The sequence below is a fragment of the Ruditapes philippinarum genome, unplaced genomic scaffold, assembly GCF_026571515.1.
Source record: "Ruditapes philippinarum isolate M1 unplaced genomic scaffold, ASM2657151v2 ctg85_1_1_1_1, whole genome shotgun sequence".
In the NCBI taxonomy this organism is placed as follows: domain Eukaryota; kingdom Metazoa; phylum Mollusca; class Bivalvia; order Venerida; family Veneridae; genus Ruditapes; species Ruditapes philippinarum.
This window is the reverse complement of record NW_026856555.1, coordinates 69,691-86,136: the sequence shown is the minus strand read 5'-3', so window position 1 is coordinate 86,136 and position 16,446 is coordinate 69,691. Positions and strand designations below refer to the sequence as shown.

General features: G+C 34.1%; 2 protein-coding genes across 2 annotated transcripts in view; one reads left to right on the top strand and one right to left on the bottom strand.

Annotated features, from left to right (window-relative positions):
- Positions 1-23: 23 nt before the first annotated feature.
- Positions 24-3,756, bottom strand: LOC132746963 (serine/arginine-rich splicing factor 4-like). The gene is made up of 4 exons (XM_060736254.1): positions 3,571-3,756; positions 2,732-2,825; positions 926-1,321; positions 24-323 (listed from the first exon to the last, which is right to left on the bottom strand). Exons 2-4 carry the CDS (start codon positions 2,816-2,818, stop codon positions 45-47), a joined length of 762 nt encoding a protein of 253 aa, XP_060592237.1. The 5' UTR covers positions 2,819-2,825; positions 3,571-3,756; the 3' UTR covers positions 24-44.
- A 3,819-nt stretch (positions 3,757-7,575) lies between these two features.
- LOC132746972 (F-box/LRR-repeat protein 16-like) overlaps positions 7,576-16,446 on the top strand; it is a 29,690-nt gene continuing 20,819 nt past the window's right edge. The window contains exon 1 of the mRNA XM_060736263.1: positions 7,576-9,391. Coding sequence (XP_060592246.1) covers positions 8,298-9,391 — 1,094 coding nt within the window. The 5' untranslated portion in view covers positions 7,576-8,297. The remainder of the gene's footprint in view (positions 9,392-16,446) is intronic.

The window sequence follows — 16,446 nt, the reverse complement described above, 5'->3', positions numbered from 1 at the left end:
AGTAACAACAAGAAATCAACAAATTAATTCAGAAGCACAGTTTATTAAAAATGATTTCGAAGTCTTTTAGGCTTGACCTTGACCTTGACCTCACAAAGCAATGACGGTTCCTGCTGTTTGTTTATTTCCCATATAGGTATAAATCTGTGTGTGCTATATATAGTCATAACGTTAACCTTTCCGCCTCGCCTTCCAATTTCGCTGATTATATCACAATTGGTTGCTAAACGAAGTTTTAATTCCATACCTAGAAATCTCAGATCGTCTGTCTCGGGCACTTGCCGGTCTTTAATGGGAATGGCAGCAATTCGCTTCTTTAATTCCTGGAATATATATGCGAATATACCGTTTAACCTTTATAAAGCTTAACCTTGCTGAAACTGAAAGTGATTAGCTTTTGCCGTTAGTAAAGAGGTCGACCAGCCAGCACATCCGTGAAGTTTGACCATGGCAGACTCTATTATGTTGGCTGACTATCTTCAAATTTTCATCTCGATATCCCGAATATTAATAAATGTCTGTTAAACATGTAAGCTATATAAGTCCATTTAAGAATTCTAGCGGTTTTTGGGTAAATAATAACAACCCATTTATTATAGTTGAAGATCGGTGCTTTTCTGGGAGAAAGGGAGAGTGCGAAAACAGAAAAAAATACAGATAATTATCAAAGTACTTTTAATGAGACTGTGGGTAAAATATCAGTATCTATTAGATGTCAGGTGCATAAACTTATTCTGTTGTTAATTCAATTGAATATGAAATTGTTTTGATAAAATCTAGTTAATGACTGAGGTAATCTAAAAAGAAAAAATCAAATCGAATGTAGTAACAAAAAAAAATGAATAAAGGGGAAAAAACAAGAAAAATAACGATTATTTTTTTTAAAGACAAGCTTTCCGGACATGTGAACATCTTTCAATATTACCTGTGCTAGTGCAGCTTTTATCTTGCGATTTGAAGAACGCAGTGATCTTCTTTCTTCGAAATTATCATCTCCTCCTAATGAATGAAACTTACACCCACTTCTCGTGCGTGACTCATCTGAACCGTTCCCATGCCGACTGTTCGTGCGAGAATTCGCCATATCTTGTTCACGCCTACTCCTTGAGCACGATTCGGCAGGAAAGTATATAATTCCATTGCTTGAGAGTGATTCGAATGGGTGGTTCTTGCTCCTACTCCTAGCCCTTGACTTAGCTTGGTGGTTCTTTCTCCTACTCCTAGTCCTTGACTCGGCTGGGTGATATTCGCACCCACTCCTTGTCTGTGACTCCTCTTTCTGGCATTCACGTCCACTTCTTGAGCGTGACTTACTGGTACTCTGGTTTAAAATAATCACATTTTATGTCTTATACACATTCATAGAAATTTTAGCATATATATATATATATATATATATATATATATATATATATATATATATATATAATATATATATATATATATATATATATATATATATATATATATATATATATATATATATATAAGTAGGTAAGTCGTGTTTGTATTCAAAACCAACGTAATGTGTTTGCGACCAGCACGGATCCAGACCAGTCTGCGCATCCGTGCAGTCTGATCAGGATCCATGCTGTTCGCTTACAAACCCTATAACAAGTAGAGAAACTGATAGCGAACAGCATGGAACCTGATCAGTCTGGATCCATGTTCGTCGCAAATGCATTATGTTGGTTTTGTCATGACGTGGCTCATTTGTCAGTCAAATTCTTAAGCTTATCGTCTGCACTAAAATGTAATAATTTCTACCAATACAGAGAGAATAAGTGAGCTGTTTTTTTTCCCTACAAATATGGAATTTATTTTCATCGAGTGGTTTTTTATTATGTAATTATGTAATTTTTGCACTTTTTTTACCTTACCATTTGAAAGACTTAATGAAGCTAGACACCAGTGAAAATAGAAAAAAATGTGTTTCACTGAAGTGGAAAATATATTTACATTGAAAATACGGAAAACGAGAATATGCAGTTTATTTCCTGTCCTGAATATTTCTCAATATTTCTTGTATATGTATATAATAAAACTGTCCCTTGTTAACTGTTATATGGCATAATCTTTGCCATTTAAAGCTCTCTACAGAACTAAATGACAAACAACATAACTAGTTCATTAGTGAACCTTCGTCTGTGATAAGAGGAGGTTGAAAAAAAAATATGAAAATTTATCAGCATGTTCCCAAGGTAACGATGTCAGCTGATAGAATAATTCACTTGTAGAAAACACGTTTTATGTTCAATTTGTGCAGACATTCATAGTATAAATGTCTTTGGGGAAAATGAGGGGAGGTTTTAAATATCAAAACGGAGACAAATAGTGTATTACCGAACAATGTAAAATCTCATGAATTTTTGAGCTTATGTATTCGTAATATGCAAGTAAAGTTTTGAATGGTATGGTAGAAAGTGTATATAATGGCACAACCAATAAATGTTAACTTCTTTAAGAAGGCCAAATATGAAATTTAATAACGTTGCTTGCAACCTGAAGAAAGTAGCGATGAATGTGAGATGATTTGTCATAATAGTAGCAAAATGTAACAAAAATAAAAGCTATTCTTTGGCATAATGGGCCTTTAAGAAAATTTGTTGGAAAATTGTTCATTTTTATTTTTATGAACATACAAAAGGAAAAAAAGGTACACACTAATAGGCAGATGATTTGAAAAAAAATCACTTTAAATAAACAGTTCTCGCGTAATTGCTATATATACCGGTTTCCGTTTTATGTGACCACTTTTTGACTGCTTACAAGCGTGCAGCGTCTCTGTGCGCGACCTTTGTCGTCTTGTCGTCGGCATTTGTCGTCTGCAAAAAAACTAATAGTAAAATTTGATTTTAACCATGCAAATTGTTATGATATTTATATTACATGGTGAAAAAAGCGTACATACATGCCCTTGAACAAGGCATCATGTGTGTGAGACCAGTTTTGGCAACGGTCGATTTTCATCAATTGGTAAATGAATGACTTGAAAGGCGGACTTAAAAGGAACAGATAACAATTCTAAAAATTGAGAGCGTGTTTCTTAATTAAGCTTAAACACGATTTGAGCCGTGTCACGACAAAACCAACATAGTGCGTTTGCGACCAGCATAGATCCAGACCAGCCTGCGCATCCGCGCAGTCTGATCAGGATCCATGCTGTTCGCTTACAAACTCTATTACAAGTAGAGAAACTGATAGCGAACAGAATGGATCCTGATCAGACTGCGCGGATGCGCAGGCTGGTCTGGATCCATGCTGGTCGCAAACGCACTATGTTGGTTTTGTCGTGACGCGGCTCATTTATATTACTTACATTCTATAATTATATAATTATCATAACGATAATATAGGAGAAGAATTCCATAGGACACTTTGTCTTTCATTCTAATCCTGTTTTTTTTAAAGAATAGATCTACTTAAATGCTTTGTGTACATTGTAAATTGTAACTTATATTATATATATATTCTACGAAGTAAAATAAGTTTAAACTAACAATAATATAGATTTTCGTTATATATCAGATTTAACATAATGATAATTTTAAATTAGAAACGTATACAAACTTGAGCTATCGTCCTGCAACCCAACTTTGTTACTCAATCCACCGACTGACAGGACAAGGTCGCCACAAGACTGCAAACGTCAAACTTATGTTGAATTTGCTGTTTCTCTTTTAACTATTTCTTTTCAATACTTGTCATCCGAAAAAAATAAGTCTGGTGTGTGTAATCTTCTAACTGTAGTTGTCAACGTAACGACGTTAAGCTACGACGTTACAGACGTCATTTGAACCGACGTCCATTGAGCGTACGTGATTTGAACCGACGTCATTGAGCGTACGTGAATGATCAAAAATAGATTTTTTAAAATATATCTGTGTCATAATCATTGTTAAAAAAGAATGGTCATAAAATTTAATAATAATGCTGGAAATTTCTAAGTGATTTTATTTGTAATCTCTGAATATGCTTTGGACAATAGAAATGAATAAGTGTGATGATATGATGGATACACGCTTTCAACAACAGTTTAAATTTGTAAATTTGGACCAAAAGATGATTTCTTTTTATAAAAGATAATTGAACTTTGTTCTTCGTAAAAGTTTGCTTAGATTTCAGCAGTGTAACAAGATACATTTCTGAAGTTTTCTGAAATCTTTATCAGACTTTTGACTTCGATAGCGATATATTTTATATCACATATAAGGACAATAAGTTGAAAGTCAAAATGCCACCTTTCTTTCGTAATATTGCTACGCATACTTTTAAATTTGTGACGAGGGGTATTGTACTCTCTAACAGACAATGTACGTAGTCTCTAGTGGCCATGATATTCTACACAATTGACAGTAATGATAACATTTTTTTCCAGATATTATTACCATTGACAGAATACGTAGTCCGTGTTTTATTTCTTGTGTAATTACTTTGTAACGACTCTGTGTCTTTTATGCCCCCAGCTGTCTAGATATTGAAAAGAGAAAAAAAACGACTTTATCATTAACCTTTACCAGAATATTAACATACATAATATAAAGAGTATGTATGGTTCCACGTTAGGGCCATCGGGTACATTTTATTGATTTTATCAATGGAATACGAAAATGTCGATGGCCATAACGGAATAACGTTATGCTGAGAGTGGTAATATTTACGTAATATTGTTATTTGAACATATAACATCAACATTTATCACATAAACCATGAAACTGAAGATAATAAAGTGATTTAATAGAAACGATAATATACTAGTCATTTGCTTATGTTTACCTTGGTATTTATATATTAATACATTCCATATGTAAACATATATAAGTTGTTTATAAAAAGGGGTTTTTAACTAAGAGTTTCTACGCAAATTAAGTATTTGTTCCATTTTGTTCTCAGTATCATCTTAGACTATATAATTATATAGAGTCCCTCCTACCTCAAACCACCCCCAAAAAGACATTATTATACATATATAAAACGATAAAATTATATGTAACACATGTAAAGATGTTTTTTCCGTATATAAGAATTTCCGTATATAATACTTACGAAAAAACGGCGGGTGCCTTTTCAACATCATGAATTCCCGATTTTACCTTCGCGCGAAGTCACAAATTACGATTTCAACTTCACAAATTCACCATTTCAACTTCATGATTTCACGATTTCACGAATTCATTTTTGCGAATTCACGATTTAAACTTGATGTTGAAATTGTGAATTCATGAAGTTGAAATTGTGGATCCGTGAAGTCAAACGAAATTGAAATCGTGAATTTGTGAATTTGAAATCGTGAATTCACGAAGCTGAATTTATGAAGTTGAAAAAGTGAATTTACTAAGTTAGAATTGTGAATTCACGAAGATGAAATCGGAAATTCATGAAGTTGAAGTGTTTTTAGTAGATACTGCATACTTTTTTCGTTTCTCAAAGTCACAGTGTTATATAAAATCTGACGCTATTAAGTGCGTACTTTACTCGTGACAAATAAAACCATAAGATACTTCTTAAAGGTCGAATCTGATCACGCATAATATTTAAAAAATCGTTTTTTATTATAATTTTTATTTCAAAATGCAGATTTTTACGCTTTAACGAGTTTCAATTAAAACCTCGAACATGCTGACAAACGCATTTTCACAAAAGCGTTAATCAACCCAAAGAAAGGAATGACGCAAAATTCGAAAAAAGTAGAAATTTCTAACAACAAAATAACGCCAAAAGGGAATTTATTTTAACAGGCGGGCCTGACTTTTTTCTATCTGTTACAACTCAATATTTGTATTGATAAATTACATCACTATTTTATCTTGTTCTTTTAATGGCAGAAAAAGCTCTCAGCAAATCTCAGTGTTTTCTCAACGATGCCTATATATTTTCGGAAATAACAAAATTGGTTCACATTAATTTTGCTATGATAAGAAAGAATTTATGGACGCGTGAAAATGTCGCGTTCAGCAGAAAATTAAATATCGAATCAATAAAATGTTCATTTACAGGATGTTTTTAGTAAAAATGAGCCGCGTCACGACAAAACCAACATAATGGGTTTGCGACCAGCATGGATCCAGACCAGCCTGCGCATCCGCGCAGTCTGATCAGGATCCATGCTGTTCGCTTACAAACCCTTTTACAAGTAGAGAAACTGATAGCGAACAGCATGGATCCTGATCAGACTGCGCGGATGCGCAGGCTGGTCTGGATCCATGCTGGTCGCAAACCCACTATGTTGGTTTTGTCATGACGCGGCTCAAATGTTCAATTACAGGATGTTTTAAGTAAAATGTTTTAACTTGGAGAGTACAAGCTCCTGTAAAACCATACACAATTATTGATTCGTTTTGGTCGCCTTAATAAATACAGCTCTTAAATCTGACATTAATTAAAGCTAAAAGTAGTTCCTAGGTTATGACAGTTCGGCTTACGAAAGGATTTGTGCTACGCATTGAAGCTTATGCTGAGATAGTCAAGATATTCTCTAAATCACACGGCTAGCACAGCCGGTTATTTTAACAAGATAATAAATAACGATTTGTGGTAACGCAAAAACATGTTCGTAAATGAAAGAAACAAAAGAAACATAGCTTTATTATCATATTGCTAAAGATCTTTTACAAAACTTTCACTGAATATATTATTAAAACATTACAGCAGCAGCAGCAGGAAAACAACAAAAAACAAAACAAAAAAAAACAAAAACAAAAACAACAACAACAAAAGAGTTGTTTAACGCGACTTTAGGTCCGTGCTGTAATATTTAACATGGGAGATAATGCTAGTATACATAAATGATACTAAATCAAAACTATGGATCGCGGGACGAAAACATTTACCCCTCCAGCCAATCTGCCGCCCCCAAGCTACTTAAAGGAAAACAAATCCAAGACACAACAACAAAAAAAGAAGAACAATAACAACAAAGCAAACAAACAAACAACAACAAACACAATCAAATACAAAAAAACCCAAACTCCACTTCATCTCGCCATATCATGTAAAAACCTATTAAATACTTACTGGTTTTAATCAATCTACCGGAGTTTCTTTTAAAGTTTTCATCTTAAAAGTTTCATCAGCATGTATTGAGTACGCATTGAGTGTAAGATTTCCGACAGATTTATATGTAAGCTATCTTCCGTCCATTACTGGAAATCAATTTTGAAAGGCAAAACTTCGGAACTCTCAATAATGGCTAACGTCTCCATGGTCTCGGTTGTGAGATAAAGGTCCCGCTTGTCAAATACATTATTACAAATTCAATTGAAATATCCAAATTACATTGAATGTTCTCTAAGAAACTTTGAAAGCATGTCAATATTTCTCTTTAATGTCATTGTTTCTAAGAAAGGTTAAACACGGACATTTTACATGTATACGGATTCGTGGAAAGTGCACTTCAGTTAATTATGTTGAGGAAAAAGCTTGTAAAATTTTGCTGGTTGTGTATTTTTTAAGTATAACAGTAACATACGATAGATAGCGATAATTTTTTTTTAATTCTTGTGGTTTTGATATTCAATTGTAAAAATTTCCCATTGATAAAAATATTCGGAAAGTACTGTGCAGACGACATTTTAAGTCTGACTGTTGGTGATGATACTATTAAATATTTATATAAAAAATGTGTTTGGCTTTCGAGAATTAATGTAAATTGACCGGAAACATATCGGATTGATTTGCAGATATTTTGTTTTTGGCCAGAACGCGCAGACGTCTTCTTTTTATGGAAGAACGCCAGGAATGGAAAACATGCCAGCTTTATGATGATTTATCACCCCTCTTATTAAATAAGATCTGTAAGACCTTCCCAGTGGTTTCCATCGATAGATTGACTTCTCAATATTTAGTATTAGTGGTCTTGGCGGCCTTATACGAAACCAGAGTACAGCTAACATCGGAATGAGATGTTTCCAGTATGGATTTTCCTTACTACAGATACATAAAATTCACCTTAATTTACAGAATTTCTAGCGGCAGGGATAGGTTATAGTACAGAAGGATATCGATATTTTCTCGTTGGTACACGAGTCTTCTTGAAGCAGCAGTGTTTATATTGCTAAAATGCTGAGTTATTAAAAGCAATCGAATGCATGAATGAGTGAACGGTGGATGTAACAAAATGTTATTGGAAAATCCGGGTATTTGTGTGATGTAAACGTGAACTTGCTGTATCAGAAAAATGTGATTTTACCGAGAGTTGTCCCCAAGCCTTCTCGGACACAATGTTACCGCTCGGGGTTAATTGTTTACTAAATTAGTTCTCTATCGGCCAAGGGAATTAAAATATCGGATAATTTACCATGTCGACCATTAGGAAGGCCTATATGGAAATATCAAATGGCATTCGTGGATTGAGATTGCATCGAGAACAACCACAGCCAGCTCAGGCGACAACTTCAAAAGAAATTGTGAGTAAACAGACGACAAACGGGACCACGGTATCGTCAGCTCAAGGTGGCAGGATGGTGCGGTCACCGAAACCTCTGATCGCTAGGAAAATACGTAGTTTGTTTGGTCGGACTCAACCGACTTCTGTGAGGGATTTATTCCTGGATGAAAGATTTCTGTCAAAGTTTTTTATGTTCTTCTCAGCAGAAGAAAGAGGAAAATTATCTCAAGTGTGTAGAGCATGGAAAAATATTCTTTATCAGCCAAAATTCTGGATAAATGTGATTCCTATAATTGCATGTAGGGAGTTAAGTAAAAGAGATGAAACGCGGCGTTCTTTTTATGAAAGCTTGCAACAACGAAGTTTTGATGCCGTCTGCCTTTTTGGCGCCACTGACGAGGATATAGCAGATTTTGTAAACCATTTCTCAAACTGTAAAAAGCAGATTCGCTCTATAAGTCTCAGGTGTTCAAATGTGACCGATTCAGGGTTAGAAGTTCTGTTTAAAAGGCTTTCTGGAATTTATCGTCTGGAAATTTCGGGATGCAATGAGTTAACAGAAACTGGCCTTTGGTCATGTTTGAATCCAAAAATAGTATCTTTGAGTGTCAGTGATTGCATAAATGTTGCAGACGATACTGTCGGCGCCGTGTCCCAGCTTTTACCCTCATTGTACGAGTTTAATCTTCAAGCCTACCACGTGACTGATGCAGCTCTAGCGTTCTTTAGCGCTAAACAAAGCTACACATTATGTATTTTGCGTTTACAATCTTGTTGGGAAATTACAAATCATGGCGTGGTGAATATCGTTCATTCATTACCAAATTTGACCATTTTAAGTTTGTCAGGATGTAGCAAGATTACCGACGATGGTGTTGAACTTATCGCGGAAAATCTTCGAAAACTGCGTGTCCTTGACCTCTCGTGGTGTCCACGTGTAACGGACGCTGCGTTGGAATACATTGCTTGTGATCTGAACCAATTAGAAGAACTAGTTCTTGACAGGTGGGTAGTGTCAGTATTGTAATGCGAATGTTATGTCATTACTATCTCAGAATTTGATCCGTTTTTTAACGCTTCCCTCTTCCTACGCATCATATAGGCTGTAACTTTATAATTCTTTGAATGAGATGACGGGTTATAGGTTTTTGTCATTTTACATTTAATAATTATTAGACAAAATAAACACGTGGTCTTATTGATCACCTACATGAATCATTTATCTACACCCTCGTAAATCATTCAAAGTTCAAACATATGATTTATGAATATTTAATATCTGCGTGCACTCTTATTGATAGCGGGCTCGTGCTGCGTTCTTCACACTTCTGTCGTGCTGCGTAATGTTTTTGCAGAGTATAGAGATTATATTCCTAACCACAAGTACATTATTTACGGGAAACTAAATCGTTTCTGCGGTTTCCTGTACATATCTACCCACTCAGAGGTTAATACCTTTTATAAGTAACTTAATGTTTCGCTTATATCCTCAACCACTTCTCAGTGATCTTTTTCTAAGTAATAATTTCCGCAAGTGCTTTAATCTCAAATTTGCTGGGGTTTTTTTTAAATAGAAGGGTTACCACGTGCACGTGTTATCAAAGGTGCACGCGTTTCTTTGTCAGTTGGTGTAACATGTTTACGAATTTAAAAAAGAACTACTTTTATGTCGTAGTATGTCAGTATGCTGTCGACTCAAAAATGTTATTATGCCGATGATTGTATGTTTATGAATAATATTTATTTACTCGAGACGAATTCTCGGACTATATATATCAAGGAAAGTGTAACTTATTCGTGTTCTTGTAAAACGATATTCATTTTTTCATTTTTAAAGCCCCTTTGGAATGTTTTAGCCATTTATACGCCTTTAAATTCTTTCCAGATGTTACATACTGCCTCATAAACTAAATTATTCTGGCTTTAACAAAATATTCATGGCAAACGCACATTTTATTTTATCTACAGTTGAGTATTTCATTGTGAAAGCCAACCTAACATCCTGAAAGTATTGATACTTTTACAATAATCATTGATATTGACCTCTGAAGAGTGTGTCATCTTGTTTTGTTTTAATCGTTGAAGCGAGAGTGACTCACGATATTGATTACGGCTGCCGTATTGATTCGCCGGTCTAAAAATAGACGCACTATTTTCTCTCCTGATATTCACTAATGACGTATGAACATGAGTTTTCATCATGAATAATCGATTATGTTTTGAAAAAATGTCACGAGTTAATGTGACAGCTAATTGAAGGATCAGTACGACAACAGTCACAACTAACTACGAATAATAACCGATATTTTTGATAACCTCTATACCCTTTCCACCCACTCTTCCGCTTGGAAAAATAACAACCAGAATTCATTTTTTTTCAGTATATTCGTTAAAAGCGGAATTTCTCCTTAATGTCATAGACAGATCTCATACAGTCTTAGAAAATAGCTATCAATAGCATATAAATTTCCATCTGCAAAGTATAAAAGCCCCGGATTTAGAAAAATCCATTAAAACAACAAAAAAGCAAATAAATGCAAAGCAGACACAAGCATCTGTTGAGTATTAAAACTAATAAAGAAAATGATTTAATTGATTAACATTGTTCTGCACTCGAAAGTTTATTGGACTGTATTGAAGTATGTTCAGGTCTAAGACTCAAAGGACGCATGTAGTTAATTTTATCGTCTGCAGTTCATTCCCAATGTCAATAGCTCAAAACGGTTTGATAGTTATTTTAAAGAGGCATTTATTTTGATTTCCTTGGTTGTTCTTCTTCTCCATAAAAATAATGGAAAAAATAATATTAATAAACTTTTATTCTAGTTCTATCATTTGATGGAGAATATGAAATGGAGAAAGGTAACAACATGGTAAAGATCGTCATTTATCAAGATTTTTAAACGTTATAAATAATTAATAAGCTGATGTGAATCCTTTAAAACCTACAAAAAATGGTCATTTTAAATTACCAATATCTGTCATAATAAAATTTCTCATTTTCAAATTGGCAAAAAAAAAGTTCAAAAAAAAAAAAGAAAAGAAAAAAGAAGAGGAAGAAGAAAAAAACGAACAGTGAAAAAGAAAAATAACAACTTCGTCCATCCAAAAAGAAACAACAACAACAAAAACATATGTGTCATTTTTATTTAAATTAAAGTCTACAGTACATAAATTTTAATTTTAATTCATAAATATCTACATTTACATCAAAATGTTGATATAAGGTATTCAATTAAGTAAGTTCTATATAAACAATAAGATCTTAAAATCTTTGATCTTGATACTGGGACTTCAGTCTACGTTAAAACCTGTCTATAGCGACCAGACTTGTGAAATGAAAGACATATAGTCTTAATCGGCAGTTGATCTTTCGAAACAAAACATATTTTGCATTTTTGAAATTGTTCAATTGTGAACATGAATGAACATCTTTTTCATCCAAATATTTCAAATATGGATACGATGGTTCACTTTGCATTTCTTTAATTCAACATTTTGGCTATGTATAAAGGATGTCTCATACAAAAGGCGTAACCATATCTTCGACGTGTTTGGAGAATTTTTTAAACATACTTACGCAATGCACTGCTGGGTAATCATTTTTATTAAAGTTCCAAATTACAGAAGAAAAGTATTTAATTCATGTATCATGCGCTGTATTGTTCAACATTCCTTATAAAACAATCTCCTGATACCGTTTATTGATACTATGTAGAGTTGTAATATTCAGCAGCGTAATAAATTGTAAGCAAAAAAATCAATATTCAAAACTTCATAAAGTACAAAACTGAATTATACTGGACAAGTACACATCTGCCAAACCTGTATTAAACGAATCGCTAGAAGAGGAAGCTGTGTACGAGTCCAATATATCCAGTATTGTTCTTAATAATGTATGGTGACCTCTTTATTCTGTTTTGACAGAACTTTGTTACTTCAAGTACAATAAGGACTTAATATGAAAATTTGACCCTGAAATGAAATATGAGGCAAGGTGGAATGCGGTATGCATTTGATAAATGCGCCGCGTCACGACAAAACCAACATAATGCGTTTGTGACCAGCATTGACACATCCGCGCAGTCTGATCAGGATCCATGCTGTTCGCTAACAAACCCTATAACAAGTAGAGAAACTGATAGCGAACAGCATGGATCCTGATCAGACTGCGCGGATGTGCAGGCTGATCTGGATCCATGCTGGTCGCAAACCCATTTTGTTGGTTTTGTCGTGACGCGGTTCAAATATATTTTGGACTCCGAAAATGAAAGGAAAACTTAATGGAGTATGATATGGATTTGATATTGATTTTTTGAACTATGGAATACAAAAACGGGAATAAATTGATAGGATTAAATCCGATGATGATTTGTATTGGAAATCACGTGGTTTAAACGCTGCTAATTCATTGGTTAAATTTTACGAGGTGTGAAATGATAAAGATAAGTCACATTGAAAGTAGCTTATTTCCGAAATATTTTACTGTATAAACTCTATTCTAAAGCTTGGAGGGAAATTAATAAAGTTGGGAAAAACATGTATTTAGAAGCATAACTTGAAAACAACAAGAACAAAAAAAAAAAAAATAAAAAAACAACAGCAAAAAACCCAAACAAACAACACCAACAAAAAAAACAACAACATTAAAATAAATTCAAAATGTTAAAAATCATGCGGTATCTCACCAAGAAACATGAGTATTGAAAAATCATCTTTTTAATAATTCTTCATCTTTGCAAATTGTTCAGTTATTTCATGTGAGACAATGTTCAATTATGAATTAATTGTAAATACAAGATTAATTGGATATAACATGTCGTCCTTTATGAAGATGTATTATTAGATTACATCACCATAAAAGCTGAAGGACAATAATCCGGAGACAAAATATTATGAATTAAGTGAATAATATTGAATTAGATGAATATAAAAATATGATAAAGATTTAAGGAAATATTCTCATATTCAATTAAAAAAAAAGACAAAGCCCCAAAGCAAAACTTTAGACATATAATTTGCTAATTTAAGTCTTAGACTTAAAAATTATCACTGTGACGTTTTTCATTTTAATTTTGAAATAGTGAGTTGTTTAATTAATTAAATTCAGTTTTAGAAACAAGCAGCAATCAAACTTATACCTGTTCAGACTGCATGGATGTGCAGGCTGGTCGGGCTCTATACTGGTATCACAGATAAGACGCCCCCGCCGTCGCTAATACTGTAAACGTTTGGCGACAGGTCCGACTTATAACTGAAAACTTCGTATAACTCATCAGAAATAATTACATATGAGCCGCGACATGACAAAATCAACATAATGGGTTTGCGACCAGCATGGATCCAGACCAGCCTGCGCATCCGCGCAGTCTGATCAGGATCCATGCTGTTCGCTTACAAACTCTATAACAAGTAGAGAAACTGATAGCGAACAGCATGGATCCTGATCAGACTGCGCGGATGCGCAGGCTGGTCTGGATCCATGCTGGTCGCAAACCCATTATGTTGGTTTCGTCATGACGCGGCTCATATATAGACTAAACATTTGTTTGTTTTCACATAGTTCATACAGTAACCACAACAAAATAAAACGTCATGTCAAAAGTGGTAATGGTGTTTCTTTGTATTATTAGCACCAACTGCGGGCTTTATTACTACTTTGATAGTATCGCTAATTACTAATCATGTAGTGATAATACTGTTATTGTAACAGTTCCTGCAATGAATATGTTTGAAATGACTGGACATTTTTTTCACTACCATTTACATGGTTTGAATGTTACATTTTTTCCTTCACTATAATCAACATGTTTCGGATGTGCAATTTTACACTATTACTATAATTTCTGATGTGTCATTTTTCTCCTTCACTACAATCGTAACATGTTATGTTTCACTACATCTGCATGTTTCAAACACGCTATTTTTCACCTTCACTAAAGTCTGTATGTTTCAAACACGCCATTTTTCACCTTCACTAAAGTCTGTATATTTCAAACACGTCGTTTTTCACTTTCACTGCGTTCTATATGTTTCAAACGCGCCATTTTTCACCTTCACTAAAGTCTGTATATTTCAAACACGCCATTTTTTCACCTTCACTACATCTGCATGTTTCAAACGCGCCATTTTTCACATTCACTATAGTCTGTATGTTTCAAACACGCCATTTTTCACCTTCACTACAGTCTTATGTTTCAAACACGCCATTTTTCACCTTCACTACATTCTATATGTTTCAAACGCGCCATTTTTCACCTTCACTACATTTGAGCCGCGTCACGACAAAACCAACATAGTGCGTTTGCGACCAGCATGGACCCAGACCAGCCTGAGCATCCGCGCAGTCTGATCAGGATCCATGCTGTTCGCTATCAGTTTCTCTACTTGTAATAGAGTTGGTAAGCGAACAGCATGGATCCTGATCAGACTGCGCGGATGCGCAGGCTGGTCTGGATCCATGCTGGTCGCAAAACCATTATGTTGGTTTTGTCGTGACACGGCTCATATGTATGTTTCAAACGCGCCATTTTTCACCTTCACTACAATCTGCATGTTTCAAATACGCCATTTTTCACCTTCACTACATATGTATGTTTCAAACGCGTCATTTTTCACCTTCACTACAGTCTATATGTTTCAAACACGCCATTTTTCACCTTCACTATAATCTGCATGTTTCAGATGCGCCAGTTTTCTCCTTCACTACAATTTGTGTCTTTCAAATGTGCCACTTTCATTTTTAGAATATTACATTTTTTATTGCTTCAGAACAATTTGTACGATTCAACTGTAACATTTTTCTCCTTCACTACAATACAATCTTCATGCTTAAAACATGACATTTTTTCTCCTGTAGTTCAAACTTTATGTTTCAGATATGGCATTTTTCTCCTTTACTCCAATCTGCATGTACAAAACGTGACATCGTAACATTACACAAGACAAAGATTTTATTTAAGGATAATGATTCAATCCGTGGACGACAGGTCATGTTAATGTGTGCAACTGTCTGTAAGCAATCATGAAACGACATTTCAACTTTAAGACACAGAAACAATAGGCAGTGACAATATGGGCGATATAAATTTTTTATTTATTCTAAATACATCTGAAGTAAATGTATGTTGTGTGGAAATTAGAAGTGCATTCTACGATTTTATAATCAGATGACAAAATTACATTCTCGTACATACTTAAAATCTAGGCGTGAAATATATACCTTTTTAACAGAATACAAATGTAATTACTTTGGTTAAAGTAATAACTATACTAAAATATACTTACAACCTTTCCTAGAAAAAAAACAACATTTTTTCTGGAATTCAACTTAGCAGGAATTCGACTTAGCAGGCTCCTGTACATAATTGAATATACGCTGTTAAATCTGTTAAACAGTTGATCCTATTTCAGTTTGCGAGGACACGATTTAGTCTAAATTAAATCATTAAAGCCCTGGCTGACTGTTAACAACATAATTATTGTCTATCTGAACCTTTATTTTATAACCTATAAGCGAACTTTGATAGGCACTTCAATTATAAGATTTAATGTATTGGAAAGTACCAGAAAATGACGAGTTGTGAAGCCATATTATTATACGCAACCATAATTGAATAGAGGAAAATAGAAATAACGTACAGAAGTAAAATAGAATAGCGGAAAATGAAAGATTAAGAGGTTAATACACGGCAGGAGAGGGCCGGAAGGTGATAATCGGCCCGCAAAATGAATAATGGACCCGAGGGCTTTAGCCCGAGGGCCATTATTCATTCAGGGCCGATTATCACCTTCTGGCCCTACTCTGACGTGTATTAATGTCTTTAATACACTTGGTAAATCTAATAGATCTAGTAGCATTTAAAAGAAAAATAAAATAAAAAAAAAATAAAAAAACAACAACAACAAATAGGATCTACTTTTGAAATTCTTGTCTACTGTACTCTTCTACTGTTCTATACAGAGATGTTTACTGTTTGTGTGTTCAAAGCAGTAGAATCTAGAAGCAAGTTTTATTTTCATTTTTTTTTCGGAATGAATTTGTCGTATTATTTCTTCAA

What these genes read in the sequence shown, in the direction of transcription:
- LOC132746963 (XM_060736254.1), bottom strand. Translation starts at nt 2,818, where the DNA reads ATGCCGACGACAAGACGACAAAGGTCGCGCACAGAGACGCTGCACGCT. An exon ending in GTCACATAAAACGGAAACCG is followed by an intron (nt 1,322 to 2,731) that starts GTATATATAGCA and finishes ATTTTAAACCAG; the next exon opens with AGTACCAGTAAGTCACGCTC. An exon ending in TAAAAGCTGCACTAGCACAG is followed by an intron (nt 324 to 925) that starts GTAATATTGAAA and finishes TATATATTCCAG; the next exon opens with GAATTAAAGAAGCGAATTGC.